This window comes from Lynx rufus, unplaced genomic scaffold (genome assembly GCF_022079265.1).
Source record: "Lynx rufus isolate CCGP_SWC_20201006 ecotype Redwood Valley unplaced genomic scaffold, mLynRuf1.p SCAF_4, whole genome shotgun sequence".
Classification (NCBI taxonomy): Eukaryota; Metazoa; Chordata; class Mammalia; order Carnivora; family Felidae; genus Lynx; species Lynx rufus.
The window spans coordinates 96419364-96438709 of record NW_025814856.1 but is presented as its reverse complement, the minus strand read 5'-3'; the positions used below and the strand labels follow the sequence as shown (position 1 = coordinate 96438709).

General features: G+C 35.8%; 1 protein-coding gene across 4 annotated transcripts in view; it reads right to left on the bottom strand.

Annotated features, from left to right (window-relative positions):
- ANKIB1 (ankyrin repeat and IBR domain containing 1) overlaps window positions 1-19346 on the bottom strand; it is a 145756-nt gene that overhangs the window by 8141 nt on the left and 118269 nt on the right. For 3 of the 4 annotated variants that reach the window (XM_047094674.1, XM_047094676.1, XM_047094675.1), the window contains 7 exons: window positions 12206-12336; window positions 7250-7384; window positions 6239-6325; window positions 6086-6152; window positions 3561-3706; window positions 2365-2543; window positions 1501-1552 (listed from right to left, as the gene is read on the bottom strand). In XM_047094674.1, the coding sequence (XP_046950630.1) occupies window positions 1501-1552; window positions 2365-2543; window positions 3561-3706; window positions 6086-6152; window positions 6239-6325; window positions 7250-7384; window positions 12206-12336 (797 nt within the window). The remainder of the gene's footprint in view (window positions 1-1500; window positions 1553-2364; window positions 2544-3560; window positions 3707-6085; window positions 6153-6238; window positions 6326-7249; window positions 7385-12205; window positions 12337-19346) is intronic. The other variant, XM_047094677.1, reaches the window with a different exon arrangement.

Genomic DNA, 19346 nt, shown 5'->3' with positions numbered 1-19346 from the left:
CAAGGACAAATATTTAGGATTCCTAAAGTTACTGTCAGAGCTAGAAGCTACAAGAGATGTGTACATGACTATGAGTACACTGGTAAAGGTTTTATTTTTGCTCAAATAAAGCTAAGTTGTTTTCTACCTTGAAATACTGAAATCTTTAGTACTCTTTTTTTCATAACTGAAGCTTGTTTTTCATGCTTTTAGGTAGAAATTTTCCATAACATCCTCAAAGTTGTAATAGAATAATAAGCATAGCATAGAAAAAGGTTCATAATTTATTTTATAACAGTTTCAGTAATATATTAAAGTCTTTATGCAATTTAAGTGAATTAAAAATTTTCCATATCAGAGCTCAAAGCACAAATTGTTTTCTCAAGTCAGTATTTTCTTAGATATATCTACCAATACAACAGGCCACAAGGTGATTGCAAGTATCCTCAGTAGCTGAAAAGACAAAGTATCTGTTTTAAATAATCCACAGTCATTTCTAGATAATTTCATTCTCCTTCAGTTGAAGACAACAAATGGGCTATAAATTATAAAGTTTCACTGTTTGTCCTGCTCCCTTCTAAGAACTAAGTTAAAAGGTTATTGTAACATAAACACCAGATAGTATACTGTTTTAGAGAATAAGGAAGGAGAGACAGAAGTAGAGATAACTGCTAAAACCATTTAAAATCAGACTCAACAGGAACAGTGGCAATTTAAATCTCAGAAAATAGCAATGTGATTAAGATTTTCACTCTATCTTATTTGTGGGAATTGCTACTTGTAGTGTTAGTATTTTAGACTGCATTTTATTTATTTACTTTTAAAGATTTTATTTTTAGGCAATATCTACACTCAACGCAGGGCTTGAACTCATGACCCCGAGACCAAGAACTAATAAAGTTCTTGGTGACTGAGCCAGTCAGGCACCCCCTAGACTATTTGTATCTTAAAATCTATCAATAACAACTAAAAAAAACAAACAAACAAAAAAAGACAAAAAAAAACCAAGAAGAGGGTGAAAATCTTAAAGAGCAGAAAGCAATTAAGCAAAGCATTTTTTCTGCATAAACATTATTAATGTCAAGTTTCCACCTTAGAAACTGATTTATAAATCAATTCAATCAGGTTGTTGCAGTAACTTAAAAAAATAGACTGTGCAGGTTTTTCATAGATTCAGACTGAAGATTATGACAAAAAATGCATTTCTAATAAATAAAATTTATACTCATTAACCAATTTGAAAATACACTCCAAAATATATGCTATATGTTAGCCTTAATTGTGACTGTTCAGTAATTACAAATAATAAAAAGGGGGATGCATTTCACAATGTGATGATAATCCAATACCACAAATGGCTAAATGCAGGCTCTGCTGAGGCATTTTTATTATATAAGAAAGAGAAAACATTGCCAACGATCTCAGTAGGATTTAGAATAGGTAAGGGTGGAAATGCAAGCAAGATATCACTAAGGAAAAATATAATTAAAAAACGAAACAAAACCCCCGCAAAACAATTACCTCAGGTGATGCAAATCCTAAATATTCCCAATCCCATGTTCCACCAGCAAAGCTACAAAGAAATTGGACATACCATTTGATTTATTATCAGCACTACAAAGTATGAACAATCAGACCCTTGCCCATTGAACATTATTTTTAATTCCTCTGCTTGCAACTTGCTTAACCAAAGTACACCAACTACTGAATATAATTAAAATGATCTTTCAATTATTTCTTTCAAATTCTAATTGTGTAAAATAGTATAAAAATAAAAATCATCATGTTATAACAGTATTTTATGATTGCTTCTATTTTTATGTGTTTATGTAAAAATAGGGTCAAAGGGATTTCTAATGAGTATAATTGTTATGAATAAGAAAACATGCTTTAATTTATAGTGGCAGAAATAGTGTAAGTATCTGAAACAACCAAAACTCAGCTGTTCTTTATTGGATGAATATGAATCACTTAAATTATTAATATGAGATTTCTAATTTCTTTATAAGCTCTTACATAAAAATATAAACATAACAAGTTGGCAAGGCTTTCACCTTTGACACTGTAAGGTGTTTATGACTATCATATCACTACATACATTACATATTTGAAGTGATGCATTAGAATACTCTGAATTATGAGTTCAATGAAGTGTAAAATTAACCTAATTTATTCCAAGAAACTACACAATGACAAAAAATGAAAAAAAACAGAAATAGTTCTGTGGGTGAAAATCACCAAAAAGAAGTTAACATGCTTTTATCAGCTATCCATATTTAAGTATAAGTAACTTCCAGGAATATAAACCCTAGTTAGATAAAAAATAAACCTGGTGGCATTTGTGGCTGGGGCTAGGATAATTTCCACAGTGTGCATCTTTTTTACCTGCGCCTTGGAGCTTCTGGTGAGTCTGCAGGAGCAACTCCCCGAGCCACAGATGCCAGGAATTCTTGTCTCTTCTGCTGTACAAGGCATGCTGCCTTGATGATCTTGTGGCGGGGTGTACGAAGGTAAGGCCTATTGACTTTTTGGGCAAGGTCTTCAGTGACCATTTCTAGGTCTGTCTATGGTTAAGAGAGAAAAAAGAAGGATTATAGGCCGAGTACGTTAGTCAATTGCAAATCCATGGTCTATCTGGTTTCTCAGTTAAATCTAACTCTTTTGAAGTCAGAAATTAATCCAAATTATAAAATAACTTCCTATTTGAAACATACTTCTTTTTTACAAATTTCACAAAAATAGCACTCATTTGATAGACATTTATAACAATGTAGAAATGGTATGGATTACAAAGACATAGTATACCAGCTGTCTACAGGAAATTTATCATTTGTCTATGTGAAAAAAAAAGAGTAAATTTCAAGGCACTACACATGCAAACACATGACTGCGTAGTGTAGATGTAGACCAAATGTAAATGCTGAAGGAATCTGAGGCAAGGCAAGACCCCTGTGATCTGGGGTTAGGTCTGAAAGGCTTCATGGAGAAAATTAATATTAAGCTTTTAAAAGAAATGTAGGATATACGTTAGTAGAGAGCAGTTCAAAGGGGTGACATGAAAATTGTAGCAAGAGAAGAAAGTTTGGTGGATTAAAAAAAAAGAATGTACAATGAAGTTGGTTAGCCACAGTGATGTCACTTGGCTTAGGTGTTTTTGTTTTTAAATGCTGTAACTTTTTCAATTGGACTTTTAATATAAACTGGTAAATAGCAACTTTCCCATCTAGTATGTAATATGGTTTCATCTTTGAAGATAAAATTTCTAATTACATAATCAGAATTAGGCCATATTTCAACATCAGCCAGTGTAAAACAAACAAATAAATGTGGTAGGAAATGTTTGCTCAGTCAATAGCTCAGAATTGACTCAGATCTTACAGTGGCAAATTTAAATATAAAAAAATTTCAGTTTATTACTGGTTAACTTTTCCTTTATTTAAAAACCATTCTAAAAATGAAAACAAAATTGTTTACTGGTCACACCCAAATAAGATAAAACTTAGTTATGTGGTTGAAAAAGGACAAAATCTGTTTTTTTTATAATAACTGCATTTAAATTTAATTTTAAAAAGATATCTTACTTGCATGAGTTCAAAAATTTCTTTCTTTGTGCTTTTAGGTTCTAAGAAAAATCCATATGGATAAGAACACTTGAGAATGCGTCGAGTTTTTAAGAGCACATGAACTGCATCTTCAATGAAAGTGGTATCTGGACAGCCTCCTTCAGCTATAAAGTAAATCAGGCACAGTGAAAAAAAACTGTTTTGCAAATATGCTGTTATACTATTAAATGACTGAGTTTTCTTAAAAAAACACTCACAACAAAGGATCTCTGGGAAGAAACTGAAGTAGCTGTATGATAGTAATAATTTGGACGACTAAAAACCTACACAAAACATTCATGTGTGGCTTGTATACATTTATAAATGAAGCACACACTGCAGCTACCTAGGAGCACTAATGGCAATCATGAAGGAATGTCTACACCAAGTCTGGATTCTGTTCTTACCCTGTTGGTTAAACAAATCTAGCTTTAGGTCAACTCCTCTTCACTATGTTTTTCAGGTTATCTTTACTGAAACTTTGCTGATTAAGAGATAGGGGCACCTGGGTGGTTCAGTCAGTTCAGCGTCCGACTTCTGTTCAGGTCATGATCTCACAGTTCACGAGTTCGAGCCCTGTGTTGGGCTCTGTGCAGACAACTCAGAGCCTGGAACCTGATTTGGGTTCTGTGTCTCTCTCTCTCTCTTTGCCCCTCTCCCGCTCATACTCTGTCTCTGTCTCTCTCTCTCTCAGAAATAAATAAAACATTAAAAAATTAAAAAAGAGTTAAAAACAAAGGCGGGTGGTGTCTGGCTGGCTCAATCCAAACAGCATAAGACTCTAGATCTTGGGGTCATGAGTTTGAACCCCACATTAGGTGTACAGATTACTAATACAAATAAACTAAAAAAAAAAAAAAAAAAAAAAAAAAGGAATTAAATGCCCTGGTAAGTTGTTTGCTAGGAAAAAAAAAATAGCCTAATTATGATTATGCTTCTGCAAAAAAAACATTGTAAGAAAAAGATATTATGGAGGGACAACTAGAAAACTAATGCTAGTAAATAAAATATATCAAGGAGAGAAAGAAAGGGAGGAAGACTGAGGAAAATAGGAGATGAAACTGCCTTAATACTGAGACTATTCCTTTTCCAAGTATCATTATAACATTCTAGCTTTCTCCTTTAACTGCAAATAAAGGGAAACTAAGCAGTAGAATCTAGATTCATAAGTACTTTTGAAAATAAGATTATTCTGCATGCTCGTGGAAAGAAATTACATGTGTACGTACACACACTGATATATACAGACTATTCCAAAATACCTACCCTATAAGAGGGATCTGAACTAAGATGTAAAAAAGGAAAAACAAAACAAAACAAACACCATCCCCCACTATGACATGTGTGAGAAGTATGTGAAGGTTTGTTTCTTAAACCTTTCCAATTCTTACATCATTTAATGTATCTTATTATGTTGTCTAGAACCACCAGAAGGTTCAATATAAGCAGTAATTCACACAGATATTTACTAAATGTTTGCTATGTGTCAGGCATTGTTTTAAGTACTAGGGCAGCCTGAAAGAGACAAAAATCCTTGTTTGAAGAAATGTAGAATGTGTGAGGGTTTTGTCCTTTCAATTTTCACTGTGGACAGTACCTCAAGAGTTTGATAATGGCAATATAGTTACATCATTACCAAAGTCTAAAAACTAGTAATTAACAAGGAGACAAAGCTGCTATTGATACTTTTTCTCCTACTCTAATTTATTTAATTTATGCTTACTATCTTAATTAGGGAATTACCCTCATGAAAAGGGGCTTTTTATAAACTAGAGAAAATACAATTACAATTGCATTTTTAGGCTGAAAACCTTTTATATATAAGTTATGATTATTTTAAAAATGTGACTTTTTAAAACAAATATGGTAGAACCTACGCTCTGTGTGGTCATTGTGAGATATTATATTTTAATGATGCAAACAATTCTTAATCCAATTTAGGAATTTTTTTGGATTTCCATCTTAGGATCTGTAAGTCAGTCCTATCACGTCTTTGCTTTTAGACTCCAATGTGCATTATTTATCAGTGAGATGATTGCTCTCAAAATTGTACTTGACTTCCATCCCATTAGGCACTCTGCTAAATTTTCTCAAGAAACTTTGGGACTTCAGTCACACTACAGTTGGGGGGGGGGCATGTGAATCTTGCTCTTTTGACTATATCAGGGATGCTTTTTAGGCCCTTTTAGGGCCCATCCACTGTTTCTGATATTGTAGAACATTAGCAGTGGCGCAGAGGAAGCAAAACTATGATGTATGTTTATCTGCTAATAGCACAGACTACATTAAGAGGAGCATATGAGGTAGTCTGGGTAGAAAATCTAATTACAGGGGACTCAGCTGCTGAGATGCACTCTGGGCTTCAGAGAACTTTAAGCAGTACCAGAATGAGCTAATGGAGATCATGTTTTCCTTGAAGGGCCTTAACCTCCTACCAATTAAGTGACTTAAGCATGGAAAAGGCTATTTTATATTAATTATCACACATACCACTTATAACTTACTTTCTTTGAGAGCTCTACTCAATTGCTCCATCTTTTCTTTGGCTGTTTTAAGAAGGCGTTGTTCTAACTAAAGGAATAGAAATACATAATTTATATAATTTTATTTATTTACAACAGTATAATTCAGAGCATTTGAAATGATTTGGGACATACCTGATAGCTATGCTCATGGTTTTTAAATCTTGTATAATAGTGCATAAATCTGTCAAGTTCCTGAAATCGTTTGTGTTTTTTCTCAGCCTAGGAAACAAAAGTCCATAAATGACTTTTATAAATAAAATACTAGCTATTAAGATTGGGGACTTTTGTCACTTAAAATTTTTATTAGTAATAGGTAATTGTGCATACCGATTTGCTGATTATTTTGAGAGAAAAAAAAAAAAACAGTACATTTTTAAGGCTACCAGAACAAAGTCTTGCATTTGTATTCTCTGTGATAAACCATTGAATCTATGATCCCAGAATGTAAGGCAAAGATGCCTCTCGAGACCTTCATTTATCAGATCTTCGATGTTTTACTACGTTGCTTGTTGCTATGGGCTGAATTGTCTCCCCCAAAATTCATGTTGAAGCCTTAACCCCCAATGTGACTGACTGGATTTGAAGACAGGGCCTATGTATGAGGTGATCATTAGGGTGGGGCTTTAATCCAGTAGAATTAGTGCTCTAATAAGAAAAGAAAGAGACACCAGAGGTTTCTCTCTCTCCATACTACGTGAGGACATAGCAGAAAGAGAGCCAGCCCTCTGCAAGCCAGGAAGAGAGTCAACTACCAGAAATCGAATTGGCAGGAATCTTGATCTAGGCTCCAGAACTGTGAGAAATACCTTTCTGTTATTTAAGCCACTCACTTTATGGTATTTTGTTATGGCAGCCAAGCAAAGAGATTTATTATATGCTATAACATAATACTGTATTGTTGACATTATGCTAAAACTGTTAAGTCATTACAGAGACAGGGATATCTGAGACTTATCTCTACCAATATGTAAAAAAAAGGAATATTAAAAAAAAAAAGCTCTCAAGTTGATAGACCTATTGTGTTTAAATTAAAGGCTACTATAAAGGCCTCATTATAACAAAGATAGGAAAAGAAGAAATGCAAAATACTTGCAATGGTATTAAGTGGCTTAGCCAGAGGCCTTAATTTAAACAGTTGTTTACCTCCACAGTCATTTCCTTGGATTGCTCCTCCACATGTTGAATGACTTCATAGCGAGTACATCTGTAATAACCTCCTGTGGAAGAACTATGTTTTTTCCATTCTTCTAGGCAAATCCAGCAAAAGTCATACTTGCACTTCAAAAGAAAACATATATGCAAACATCAACCTGTGTTAAGATGCAAATTGTTTTCTGATTTCTAGTCAACCACTTTGTAGAGATTAAACAATTCTGCCTCTGTGACCAGGAATAAATCTTCATAAAAACATGCCATCTTTTTCAATGTGTCCTCTGGGAACCTCATCTGCACTATGAAAGATGTGGGGGTAGTTCAAAATTACTGCTGATGAGGATAAATGAAAAAGTAAATCATAATATTATGTAGTATCAAGGAATCTTTAAAAATAACAATAGGAGGGGTGCCTGGATGGGTCAGTAGGTTAAGTGTCTGACTTTGGCTCAGGTCATGAACTCGCTTTCATGAGTTCGAGCCCCACGTTGGGTTCTGTGCTGACAGATCAGAGCCTGGAGCCTGCTTCAGATTCTGTGTCTCCTTCTCTGTCTGACCCTCCCCTGCTTGTGCGTGCTCTCTCTCTCAAAAATAAAGATTTTAAAAAATTAAAAAAATATATCAATAGGATATTCTTTCCCAGTGATAAAGACAGATACAATATTTAATATTTGATTTTTCCAGTGCATGGTAGTCTTACTTTGGTCTCTGAAGCTTCACCAGTCTTCATCAGAAGTTGTTCTGATGACTTTGACAAATTGGTTTTGAAACCAGAAACAAGTTTGAAAGGTTTCTAAGTAGGAGGACTGATATAAAACCTGTTTCTCATTTTTAAGAAAATTTCACTTTCTTAATTACCAAAATTAGCAAATAATGCCAAAAATATGAGAATCCCAGTATGAAAATACATCCTTTTTAAATGCTTACAGATTGGGGGTCAGAAAGATCTTCTCATTTGAAGTCTGTTTTCTTCTGGCACTTTTTTTTTTTTAAACAGTTAAATATTGGAGCTGTTCAGAATTTATCTGGGTACACTGTATACAGTATGGATTCAACTTTCTTTTCCACACAGCTACCCAGTTATTTCAATTCCATTTACTGAACAGTTCATGTTTCTCCACTGATTGGAGATCCTCCTTTATGTAATATATACTAAATTCCCACATATCTGTGTCTATTTTCTGGGCTTTCTATTATGTTTCTAGATTAATTTCTAGATTCATGTTCCACCACCATGATGTTTTAATTATTGAGCTTTTACAACAGGCTTAGTATCTGACAAGGCTAGTTCCTCCTTAATGTTATTTTTCAGAGTTCTCCTAGCTGTTCTTGCTTTGTTTCTCCATGTGAACTTTTGAATTAGCTTATCTAGATACAGAAACAAAACCTGCTGGTATTTTTGTTTGGAATTTTTCTATCCAACAACCTTTCCAATTATCATCTTTTGTGTCCTACACAAAAGGGGGTCTTAAGGTTTTCTTCATAAAAGTTTTGTGTATTTCTTAAGTTTCTTTCTAGATAAATGAGGTTTTCCTTTTTAGTTTATATTCTATTTGGATGTTTTTGGTACACATGAAGGTTATTGCTTTCTGCATATTAATTTTCTACTCTAATTTACTGAATTTTGTTAGTAGTTTTTAAATTGATTCTTGTGGGTTTTCTGCAATCTGCAAAAAAATTTTTTTTATCACTTCATTTCTAATTTTTACATCTCTGATTTCTTCCTATTGTCTAAATATGTTGACTGGTATCACCAGTCCAAGTTAATACTATTTGAACAGCTCCTTATCTTGTTCTTGATTTTAGTGAGAGTACCTCTAGTATTTCCCATTAAATATCATGCTAACTTTTGGACTGAAGTAGATTTATTTTTATCACACTAAGGAAGAGTCCATCTATACCTATTTCTTTGAGTGTCTTAATAAAGAATGGTTGTTGATTTTTTTGTCAAATGCCCTTTTGGCACCTATAGAACATATATATGGTTTTTCTCTTTGGATCTACTAATAAGACAAGGTATAGCAATTGCTCTTAAAAAGCAATAGCTTAAAAAAAATTTTTTTTTGATGTTTATTTATTTTTGAAGGAGAGAAAGACAGAGCTTGAGGGGAGGGGCAGAGAGAGAGGGAGACACAGAATCAGAAGCAGGCTCCAGGCTCTGAGCCATCAGCCCAGAGCCCGACGCGGGGCTCGAACTCACAGACCGCGAGATCGTGACCTGGCTGAAGTCGGACACTTAACCGACTGCGCCACCCAGGCGCCCCATTCTTCTGTTTTTTTAAAAAAATTTTTTAATGTTTATTTTTGAGATAGAGGCAGAGTGTGAGTGGGGAGGGGCATAGAGAGGAGAAACAAAATATGAAGCAGGCTTCAGGCTCTGTGTTGTCAGCACAGAGCCCGATGTGGGTCTCGAACCACCAAACGGTGAGATCATGACCTGAGCCGAAGTCGGATGCTTAACTGACTGAGCCACCCAGGCGCCCCACTATTCTTCTAAGATGTTTAACAGTTTGATTCCAGAAAGTAAAAACTGTGTATTGTGTCACAACACTGTGACATTAATAAAAGTAGATTATGACTTAGTCATTATATTACAGCATGGATTCAATTACACATGATCTGTTGTTCCACCTTCACATTTAAAAAGAAAATTCTAAAAGTATAAAATTTTTCTGTAGCAAGGTTATTACTTTCTAGATGTCTTTCTTCTTCTGTGTCCTACGAATTATTTGTTAGTTTCTTTTGTTCAATGCAAATACTTCCGATGGTATATCAGACAAGACTATTACATTTACATAGTGTGCAAGTAAATGTTTCTTTTAAATGCAACAGAAGCTTAAGCAAAAAGCTGTTTAAGATAAAAAATCTTTTTTTTTTAAAAAAAAAAAAAATTTTTTTTTCAACGTTTATTTATTTTTGGGACAGAGAGAGACAGAGCATGAACGGGGGAGGGGCAGAGAGAGAGGGAGACACAGAACCGGAAACAGGCTCCAGGCTCTGAGCCATCAGCCCAGAGCCCGACGCGGGGCTCGAACTCACGGACCGCGAGATGGTGACCTGGCTGAAGTCGGACGCTTAACCGACTGCGCCACCCAGGCGCCCCAAGATAAAAAATCTTAAATCATTAGCCTGATGAATTCATGAAAATATTCACTCAATACGTATTTATCAACTACTTACTACTGGTAGGTGTTTGAAGGAAATAAAGGTAATTATCGGATCTTGCCTCTTTACTGACTCTTTATTAGTAGCCCAACTGCTGATTTTTTATGGTCAACCTGTATTTCTTTACACATCTATATAGTCTGTATCAGATTTTCTAAGAAAAAACTAATAATGGATATTGGAGAGAAGACCACAAATAAAATACTTTTGGCCAGACCAGCTGAACTAATAATAAGCACCTCTGAGCATTTTGCTCAGAACACTGTACTACATTTTTTTCTTCTTCCTTCTTAGGAAATCATTACTGTCTCACTAAGACAACTAATTTATATTAATTTTATAGTACTAATTAGCTTATAAAAATGATCTGGTAACTGCTATCATTTTTTATGTAATAATGATAATGATCATTAGCTTTAATATTAAAGCTCAAGTCATACTGGGGCTCTTGGGTGACTCAGTTGGTTAAGCGCTGGACTCTTGATTTCAGCTCAGGTCATGATCTCATGGTTTATGGAATTGAGGCCTTGTTGCGTTGGGCTCTGAGCTGACAGTGCAGAACCTGCTTGGGATTCTATTTCCCCTCCTCTCTCTGCTCCTCTGCTGCTTGTGCTCTCTCTCTCTCAAAAATAAATCAATAAACTTAAAAATATATATTAAAAAAATCAAGTAATACTTAGAAGATATTGATGTATTTAATATTGGAATCTTCTGAACTATTTGGGTTTCTTTCACAATGTAAATTAGAAAAGTTACATTATCCTCTCAATTTTAAGTAATTATTTTTTATATACATGGAGCTTCCAATGAAAAGAAAAAAATTGGATATCATTATAATTTTAAAACAAAAATGTTTATAAATTTGGCATGGATTAATAAAATATTTATTAACCTAATCCAGAGAATTTATTTTAAATATGGCAGTTTCTTTCTATGCAACTATGTCAGGAGGGTAGTCTTCCAAAAGTCATTATTTATATTAGTTATTTTTTGGTCAAGATCTTTGTTGGCATTTTCATTTCCATTATTTTTAAGTTTATTTATTTATTTTTGAGAGAGAAAGTGAGAGCATGAGCAGGGGAGGGGCAGAGATAAGGGAGGGGAGAGAGAGAATCCCAAACAGGCTCTATGCTGATTGTGTGAGCCTGATGTGGGGCTCAATCCCATGAACATGAGATCATGACCTGAACTGAAATCAAGAGTCAGACACTGAACTGACTGAGCCACCCAGATGCTGCAGCATTTTCAATACAGGAAATAATTACTTGCTTGATTGATGATTTCATTAGCAGACTTAAAGTCTGCCTACAATCTTAGGTACCTTTATTATATAGCCACTTACACATAGACACCAAGATTTAGATTTGGACCTAGCGGAATTGCCTGGGTCCTGACTTGGGCTTTGAAACTAAGCTGTGTGCTCAAAAGCCAGCTTTGTAAGAGATCTCTATATAAAGTAGCACTTTATCATTTAATATTATTATTTATATACAGGCAAAACTCTCAAAATAATCACTAGGAGAGATGATTAGCAGGGAAAGATTCAGGCATTTTTGATCTTCTGGCCAAATATCACTGAATCCTTAACCTATTTTTAACATTCATCATGAGTATAAAATTTAGTAGTATAAAGCAATACTTATGTCATTCAACAAAGAATATAGAATTTAATCTGCTAGAATCCATCTGAAACCCAGCAACATTTTTATGCTTGTTTCTTCTTTGGATTAACAGATTAAGATTCTAACAGCAAAGCATGCAAAATCCTCTTCAACTTCTTACCTTGGCACACTGCATGTGATTGCATCCCTCATTCTTCTGTATCGGAGACTTACAGTTAGCACAAGGCTTGGAGTTCGTTAACAACCAGAGACAATTGGCAGCATCCTCATAAGCTTCACTAACTCCTACAACTTTGGGATATTAAGCACAAACACAATATACATGATTTAGTGTATAACTTCAGAGGGAACCTCCCCCTACCCCCTGTGAAAGTGTTCTTTGTAGGCTGTATCTAAGTTTTAACCACGTATTTTCCTTTTCTTTTTTTTTAATGTTTATTTATTTTTGAGAGAAAGAGAGACAGAGCACAAGTAGGGGAGGGGCAGAGAGAGAGGGAGACACAGAATCTGAAGCAGGCTCCAGGCTCCAAGCTGTCAAAACAGAGCCCGATGAGGGGGTTGAACTCAAGAACCATGAGATCATGACCTGAGCTGAAGTTGGACGTTTAGCTCACTAAGCCACCCAGGCGCCCCAAACCATGTATTTACTTTCTTATTAGGATCTATGGCAAAGTTTTAAAACTGCTTTATTCTGAATAGCAGGATTATAGGATAAGGAGGTGTATTCCAAAAGCTTGATATATGAAATATGATTTAAAGATTTCTTTCTAAAGTTGTGTTCAAACAAATTGGGGAAGAAAAAACCCATTTTAAAAAAGCAATATATTACTTGTCTGTTTAAATTAACTATTGTAGAAAGAATGGCCCCTAGACCATAATTTCTTGTGGGTCAGTTTTAAACATAATGACCAGATACTTTTCACCATAGTAAAAAACATGAAAGTTATATTGAAATATCAATATTTTTATCCATGAAAACTTCAGATAAACTAAAAATGAATCCCATGTGACATGTCTAAAACTAAACTTATCATTTCCCCTAAACCTGCCTCTTTCTCTATTCCCTGTCCTAGTAAATGATATCATCATCAACTCAGAGTCAATCCAGGAAGACCATGATTTTGGACACCCTCCTTTCCCTCACCTGCCACATTCCATTGTTTCTACCTCTTTCTCTTTGTTTATGTCTCCTCTCAATTCCCACTGCTTACTGCTTTAACTAAGGTACTCCACACCTCTTGCCTAGACAATTAAAACACACAAAAAAATAATCTATTTCCCTGGCTCCTTCTTCTGCCCCCGACTTCTACTATACTGCCTACACAGTGATCTTTTAAAAATACAAATTGCTTTTTGGGGTACCTGGGTGGCTCAATTGGTTAAGTGTCCAACTCTTGATTTTGGCTCAAGTCATGATCTCACAGTTCCCGAGATAAAGCCCTACATTGGGCTCTGTGTCGATAGCGTGGAGCCTGCTTGGGATTCTCTCTCTCTCTCTCTCTCTCTCTCTCTCTCTCTCTCTCTGCCCCTCTCCCACTTGTGTGTGTGCTCTCAAAATAAATAAGAGAAAAAAAAATAAAAAAACAAGTCTCCTTTAAATCTTTAAGATGCTCCCCACTGACTGCCAAGATAAAATAAAACTGCTTTAGCAAAAAATGCAAAGTCCTTCATGATTTGGCTGCTGTCTACCTGGCAAGCTTCTCCTACCCTCTAACCCCACACTAATCTTCTATTCTTCATCTGAAACTCAATTTATTCTACTTTGATTTGAGATCTGCAGTCTTACGGAATGTCATGGTTTTTAAAGATTCTAAATCTTACATTTTATGTTTTATAACCAACACCCCTCCCAGCACCCCAAGAGGAGAGTTAGGAGCTAGAGAGAGTTGCAGATCACAATTAAAAATCATTTTTTTCCTCCCTGTCAGTATTAAGTTTGTTTTGTTTTCTAGCTCTAAGTGCACAGGGAAGCTCTACCTTTTCTTTCCTGAAAAAGATGTCCAAACTCACTTTGACATCAATGCACATGGCCCATCCAATCAAGGCCCTGAGTACATGCAGCCACTCTCAAAAGGGTGGGGTAGTTAGTGTACTGTTAAAAGCAGGTGAGAAATCAGACTCTTTGAGTTTTGAAGTTTAAAAGGAAAAATTACCCAACCCTAGAGAGGGAAGGGAGACAAAGGTTTGGGCTGGCTGACCTCTGGGACGTGACTCAGTATATGAACTGGAAGAGCTGAGCACTATGATTAGCCCTTCGATGGAGCTTAGCAGTGGAGGAGTGGGGCTGTCTTGCTGCAAGGAACCCCAAGTGCCTACCTACTTACGTTTGTTCAACAACAGAACAGCAGCTACTGCTGGACTATGAAGCACTGTTTTTCAATTTCACCACATAGCAAAGTGAGACAATAACAGCAATGAACGGACCAGACTCCACTCCAGTACTAAACCCACTTGGTAGAAGATGGTTTGATTAGGGTGTTGCTACAGAGAACTCTCAAGTTAATTTAGTGGAGAACAGGAGTTTCAGAAAGAACTTACTATACTTATAGTTAATCAGCTCAAGCTGTGGAGGTAATGCCATTTACAAAGGGTACTGCTTTAAAACCTAATCACTAAGTACAATGTCTAGTTTTTTTTGTTTGTTTTTTTTTTTTAAGGAGTGGCCTTTCTCCTCCTTTCAGCATCAACATTATTTTTAGCTCAGAGGCTCTAACATATTCTTATGGCCTTTATTGTCCATTGTTATAATAAATAAAGCACAAAGCCATTAAAACAAAGCAGCTTGTGTGGCCTGCAACATAACAGTTTTTTTCTACCACCCTCGGAGAGAATGCTAGTTCCTGTGTTCTAGAGGATTGTATGAAGTAAATTGTGTTCAAGAAATAACTATTATTAAAACAGAAACTTGTAGTGGGAAAAAGGCCTTTACTTCTAGTTCTCTGAACATGCTCATTTCATACATGTGCCTTTTGTATATACTCTTCTTCATACCTGCAATATCTATCTCCCTTCAGTCTACCTGGTAAGTTTTCTTCACCCTGAGTTCCAGACTCTTCTCTTCAATTACATGACTATTGTATCTTGATCTTCCTTCCTCAATAATCTAGTGTGCTTAGGTCTCTTTGTAAGAAATATTAACTTCATTTAATCAAGTATTAGAGCATAACAATCTAAGATCTACTAGTAGAATCAACATGTATGTAAGTGAAAAAAATGTTGATTTTAAAGACTGACTTCTTAAAAAGACTATTTGAATTCTATTCAATAACCATTTATTATGTAGTATGGAAAAACTGGCCTGAAAATTTTTATACATTAGCTATCTTTTCACAGAATATATAATCATTCTCCTTCTTGCTCTCATTAGACATAATAGAGGCGGTTTCAGTGCTGAAAAATAGTATTTGAATCCTTATATTGAATTCTTTGAACTAATCTTAGTATATCTTCTAATACTTTCTTCTCATTAGATTTTGTCACTCCTTTTGAGTCTCATAATTCAAAGACTTTGGAAAACTGGGCATAAAGGAGAAAATGATCTCAGGAATTGACAAGTTCAGTTGAAAATGCTTATGCCAAAGATATGTGACCATGATCCAAATTAATATGTAAACCATACAGCATTAAATCATACTTTTCTTTCTTGGAATATTATTTTTATATTTAATGATGATGTTCTGCTTAAACATTTCAGTTGGTCCACTATTGTTTGCATTAAGCCTTATCCTAAATTTCATAAACTTCAGTGGCCATTAATAGTGGTCAATAGGTCATCACATTTCAGTATGGAGGACAATGAGAAAATTCCTAGGTTTTTCTCAGCAACTGGGAACTTTTCTGCAGTCTTGGCTTTGGTCCTTCTCTGGCAGACAACTTTTTAGGTATCCTCAGTCTTTTGTCTTCTATCCAATTTTCTAAAGTTCCTCCATTTTTCTGAATTAAAACCCTATTTGGAACTCTTTAAATGAATCTTCGGTTTTTAATTTGAGGTCTCCCTGTCTCTGGCCACCAAAGTAACTATGTATAGACTATATATACCATTTTCTAGTGCTTCTATTTCTCTTCTCTTTTCATTATCAGAATCATTATCGTATGTAAAGATATTTTGTCACAGTTCCACCAATAATCTGCACTTACTAGCTAGGTTGTTCTCTTTCTCTCTCCCTAGTAAAAACTTATTTGTGGGTATGGAATGATTGACCAATTTTACAATGTTAAAAGATAACTAAAAATAATCACCCATTTCAAAATGCTTGTTTTATATCTTAAATCAGACATGGCCATTTTCTACTCAAGAATTAAATAATAGATTGTACTAATTACTTCCTGTTGTGCATTAAGTCTTCTAGGCAACTGGTAAGTACACTAGATTTACAACTTAATAAAATTACATCTTCTTAACTCTCCTCTCCTACCTGCATTGCCTCTGTCTTGTTCCAGCCCTCATATCCTCTTACCTGGACATTCTGACGTTTTCTCAGAAATAGTGTTCTTACCTACTGTCTCAATGGTCCTCATTCACCATCCACACTTCCACCTGAGTGTTCTTTCTCAGTAAGCATCTTTGATTATCACTCTCCGACTCAAAACTCCTTTTCAGGGTCTCAGGATGAAGTCAGACCTCCCAGCATTGCACATAACCTCTACCTCGCCGCACCCGTGACACCTGATTTGGACTTCTGCCTGTGCAGTCTCATCTCTGGTGCAGCACCTTCCTTTGCACTGGTTTGTACTCAGTATCTGCAGCCCTTGAATACACCATGCTATCTCACAGCTCGGCTTCACCCAAAGCTCCAGTACCCTTCCTGTGTGCGTGAAGTACATCTACCAGTTCTCAAGAAGCAGCTCAAGCACCAATTCTTTTATAATGCTTTTCCTCACACTCTCATAGAGAACTGGTCTTCTCTTGCTCTCTTCCCTCCCTCACAATGTGCCACAGGTATGCTGTTCTTTCACAGCATTAATAATATTTCTTTTTCTTAGTTTTGTATATAGCTGTCTTCATCTCTAAAATGTAAATTTCAAGTAGCGGTCACCTTATTTCCATATTCTAATATAAAATACCACTTAATAAATGTTAAATAAATAATAAAGATATCACTTAAAAGCAACAAGTTATTTCTAAGTTTTCTCAGCATCTCTTCTAAGCTGCAGATAGGCACTTGTAAAATCCCACTGGACATCTCCACATATATGTCCTACAAGTACCTCAAGTTAACAATGTCTGTAACAAAACTATTATTCCCTGAAAGTTACTGTTTTGTAAAAAATATTTATTTATTTATTTATTCGTGTGGGGGTGGGAGGAGGGACAGAGACAGAGGGACAGAGAATCCCAAGCAGACTCCACGCTGTCCGTACACAGCTTGATGTGGGGCTTGAATTCATGACCTGTGAGATCAGGACCTGAACTGAGATGAAGAGTCGAACGCTTAACTGACTGAGCCACCCAGGAGCCCCAAAAGTTACCCATAACTGAATTTCCTAGGCTGACCAATGATCTACCCTCTTATTCAAATTAAAAATTCCCCTCCCTACTTTGATCTCTCCTTCAGTCTAACCTTCCTAGTCATCACTTATCTTTATAAAAATATCTCAGATGCCACTTCCCTACTTAAAAAATGCATTCTATGGCTTATTCTGTTAATAAAATAACTTCAGACAATTTGGCAAAACTTCACAATCTGGCAACACCTATTTTTCCAGCCTCATCTCTTACAAATTCTCCCATGGACATTAATGTTAGGCTTCATATAAATGTATAAAGAAATGTAAGTAGGTGGGCAATAGCAAACCATGTCTAATAAATATGTTTCTTGGTTCCCGAAGCAAAAAGAGAAAGCAAAACCCAATTGTCTTGTCATGTTTAAAGGTGTTGCAGGATATTAGTATTAATCTATGGAACTCACACATGTACACAGACCCATACATATCAGGAGAATAGGGAAAATGGATGGGTGTCAAGGGAGCAATGGCAAGCTATTATCTGGGATTCAAGAAAGACACACAACGTACCTGGGGAATAAAAACAATCTATACAGGTGTTTTTGATTTGGGAAGTTCCTAGCATGTACCAGGTACTCAAAAAAATATTTGCTGAGGAGGGTCTGGGTGGCTCAGTCAGTTATGAGTCCGACTTCAGGTCATGATTTGTGAGTTTGATACCCGCTTCAGGCTCTGTGCTGAAAGCTCAGAGCCAGAAGCCTGCTTCAGATTCTGTGTCTCCCTCTCTCTCTGCCCCTCCCCCATTCATGCTCTGTCTCTCTCTGTCCCCAAAATAAATAAACGTTGAAAAAAAAATTAAAAAAAAAAATAAGCATAAGCAAAATTAAAAAAAAAAAAGAATTGGAAATATTAAAAAGAATTGTTGATTGAATGATAGAACGTACAGGGTAGAAATATTTAATTGGATCTCACCATGAAATATCCTAAGATTATCCATTTCTTTTTCTCCTGGATAAGGGCCTTCTCATCATGTGAAAGGTATCTCCCTCATTATCAATTAATAAACTGATATTCTGGTTTACACAGTAGTCTGTTCTTCATGGATTTGAATGACCCTGAATCAATGCATAAAATGAATCTTGTGAATCTAAAACGCCAAGGACAAGCTCTTGGGCAATGGTATATTGCCTGATAGAATACAAAACTGTAGGGTTTCATAGCTGTCAGCCAGACTCTGCCAGCGTCACTTCAGCTGCTGACAGGAATAACTGCCAGATCTCTGCCTCTGCAGATATGCTAAAACCCAATTCCTCTCTCACTGTCTTCAGGAGGATTCTTTAAAAAAAAAAAAATTATTTTTTTAACATTTATTCATTTTAGAGAGAGCACGAGTAGGGGAGGTGCAGAGAGAGAGACACACACACAGAATCTGAAGCAGGCTCCAGGGTCTGAGCTGTCAGCACAGAGCCTGACATGGGGCTGAACTCACGAGCCGTGAGATCATGACCTGAGCTGAAGTCAGATGCTTAACCGACTGAGCCACCCAGGTGCCCACCTTCAGGAAGATTCTATGACACCCACCTGCCCAGCCTGATTTACTTTCATCTTTATCCAACTATAGTAGTTATCATGTGATACTGTAATGATCTGACTGCTTCCCTTCTAGCCTATTACTTTTTTTTTTTTTTTTTTAAAAATTTTTTTTTTCAACGTTTATTTATTTTTGGGACAGAGAGAGACAGAGCATGAACGGGGGAGGGGCAGAGAGAGAGGGAGACACAGAATCGGAAACAGGCTCCAGGCTCTGAGCCATCAGCCCAGAGCCTGACGCGGGGCTCGAACTCACGGACCGCGAG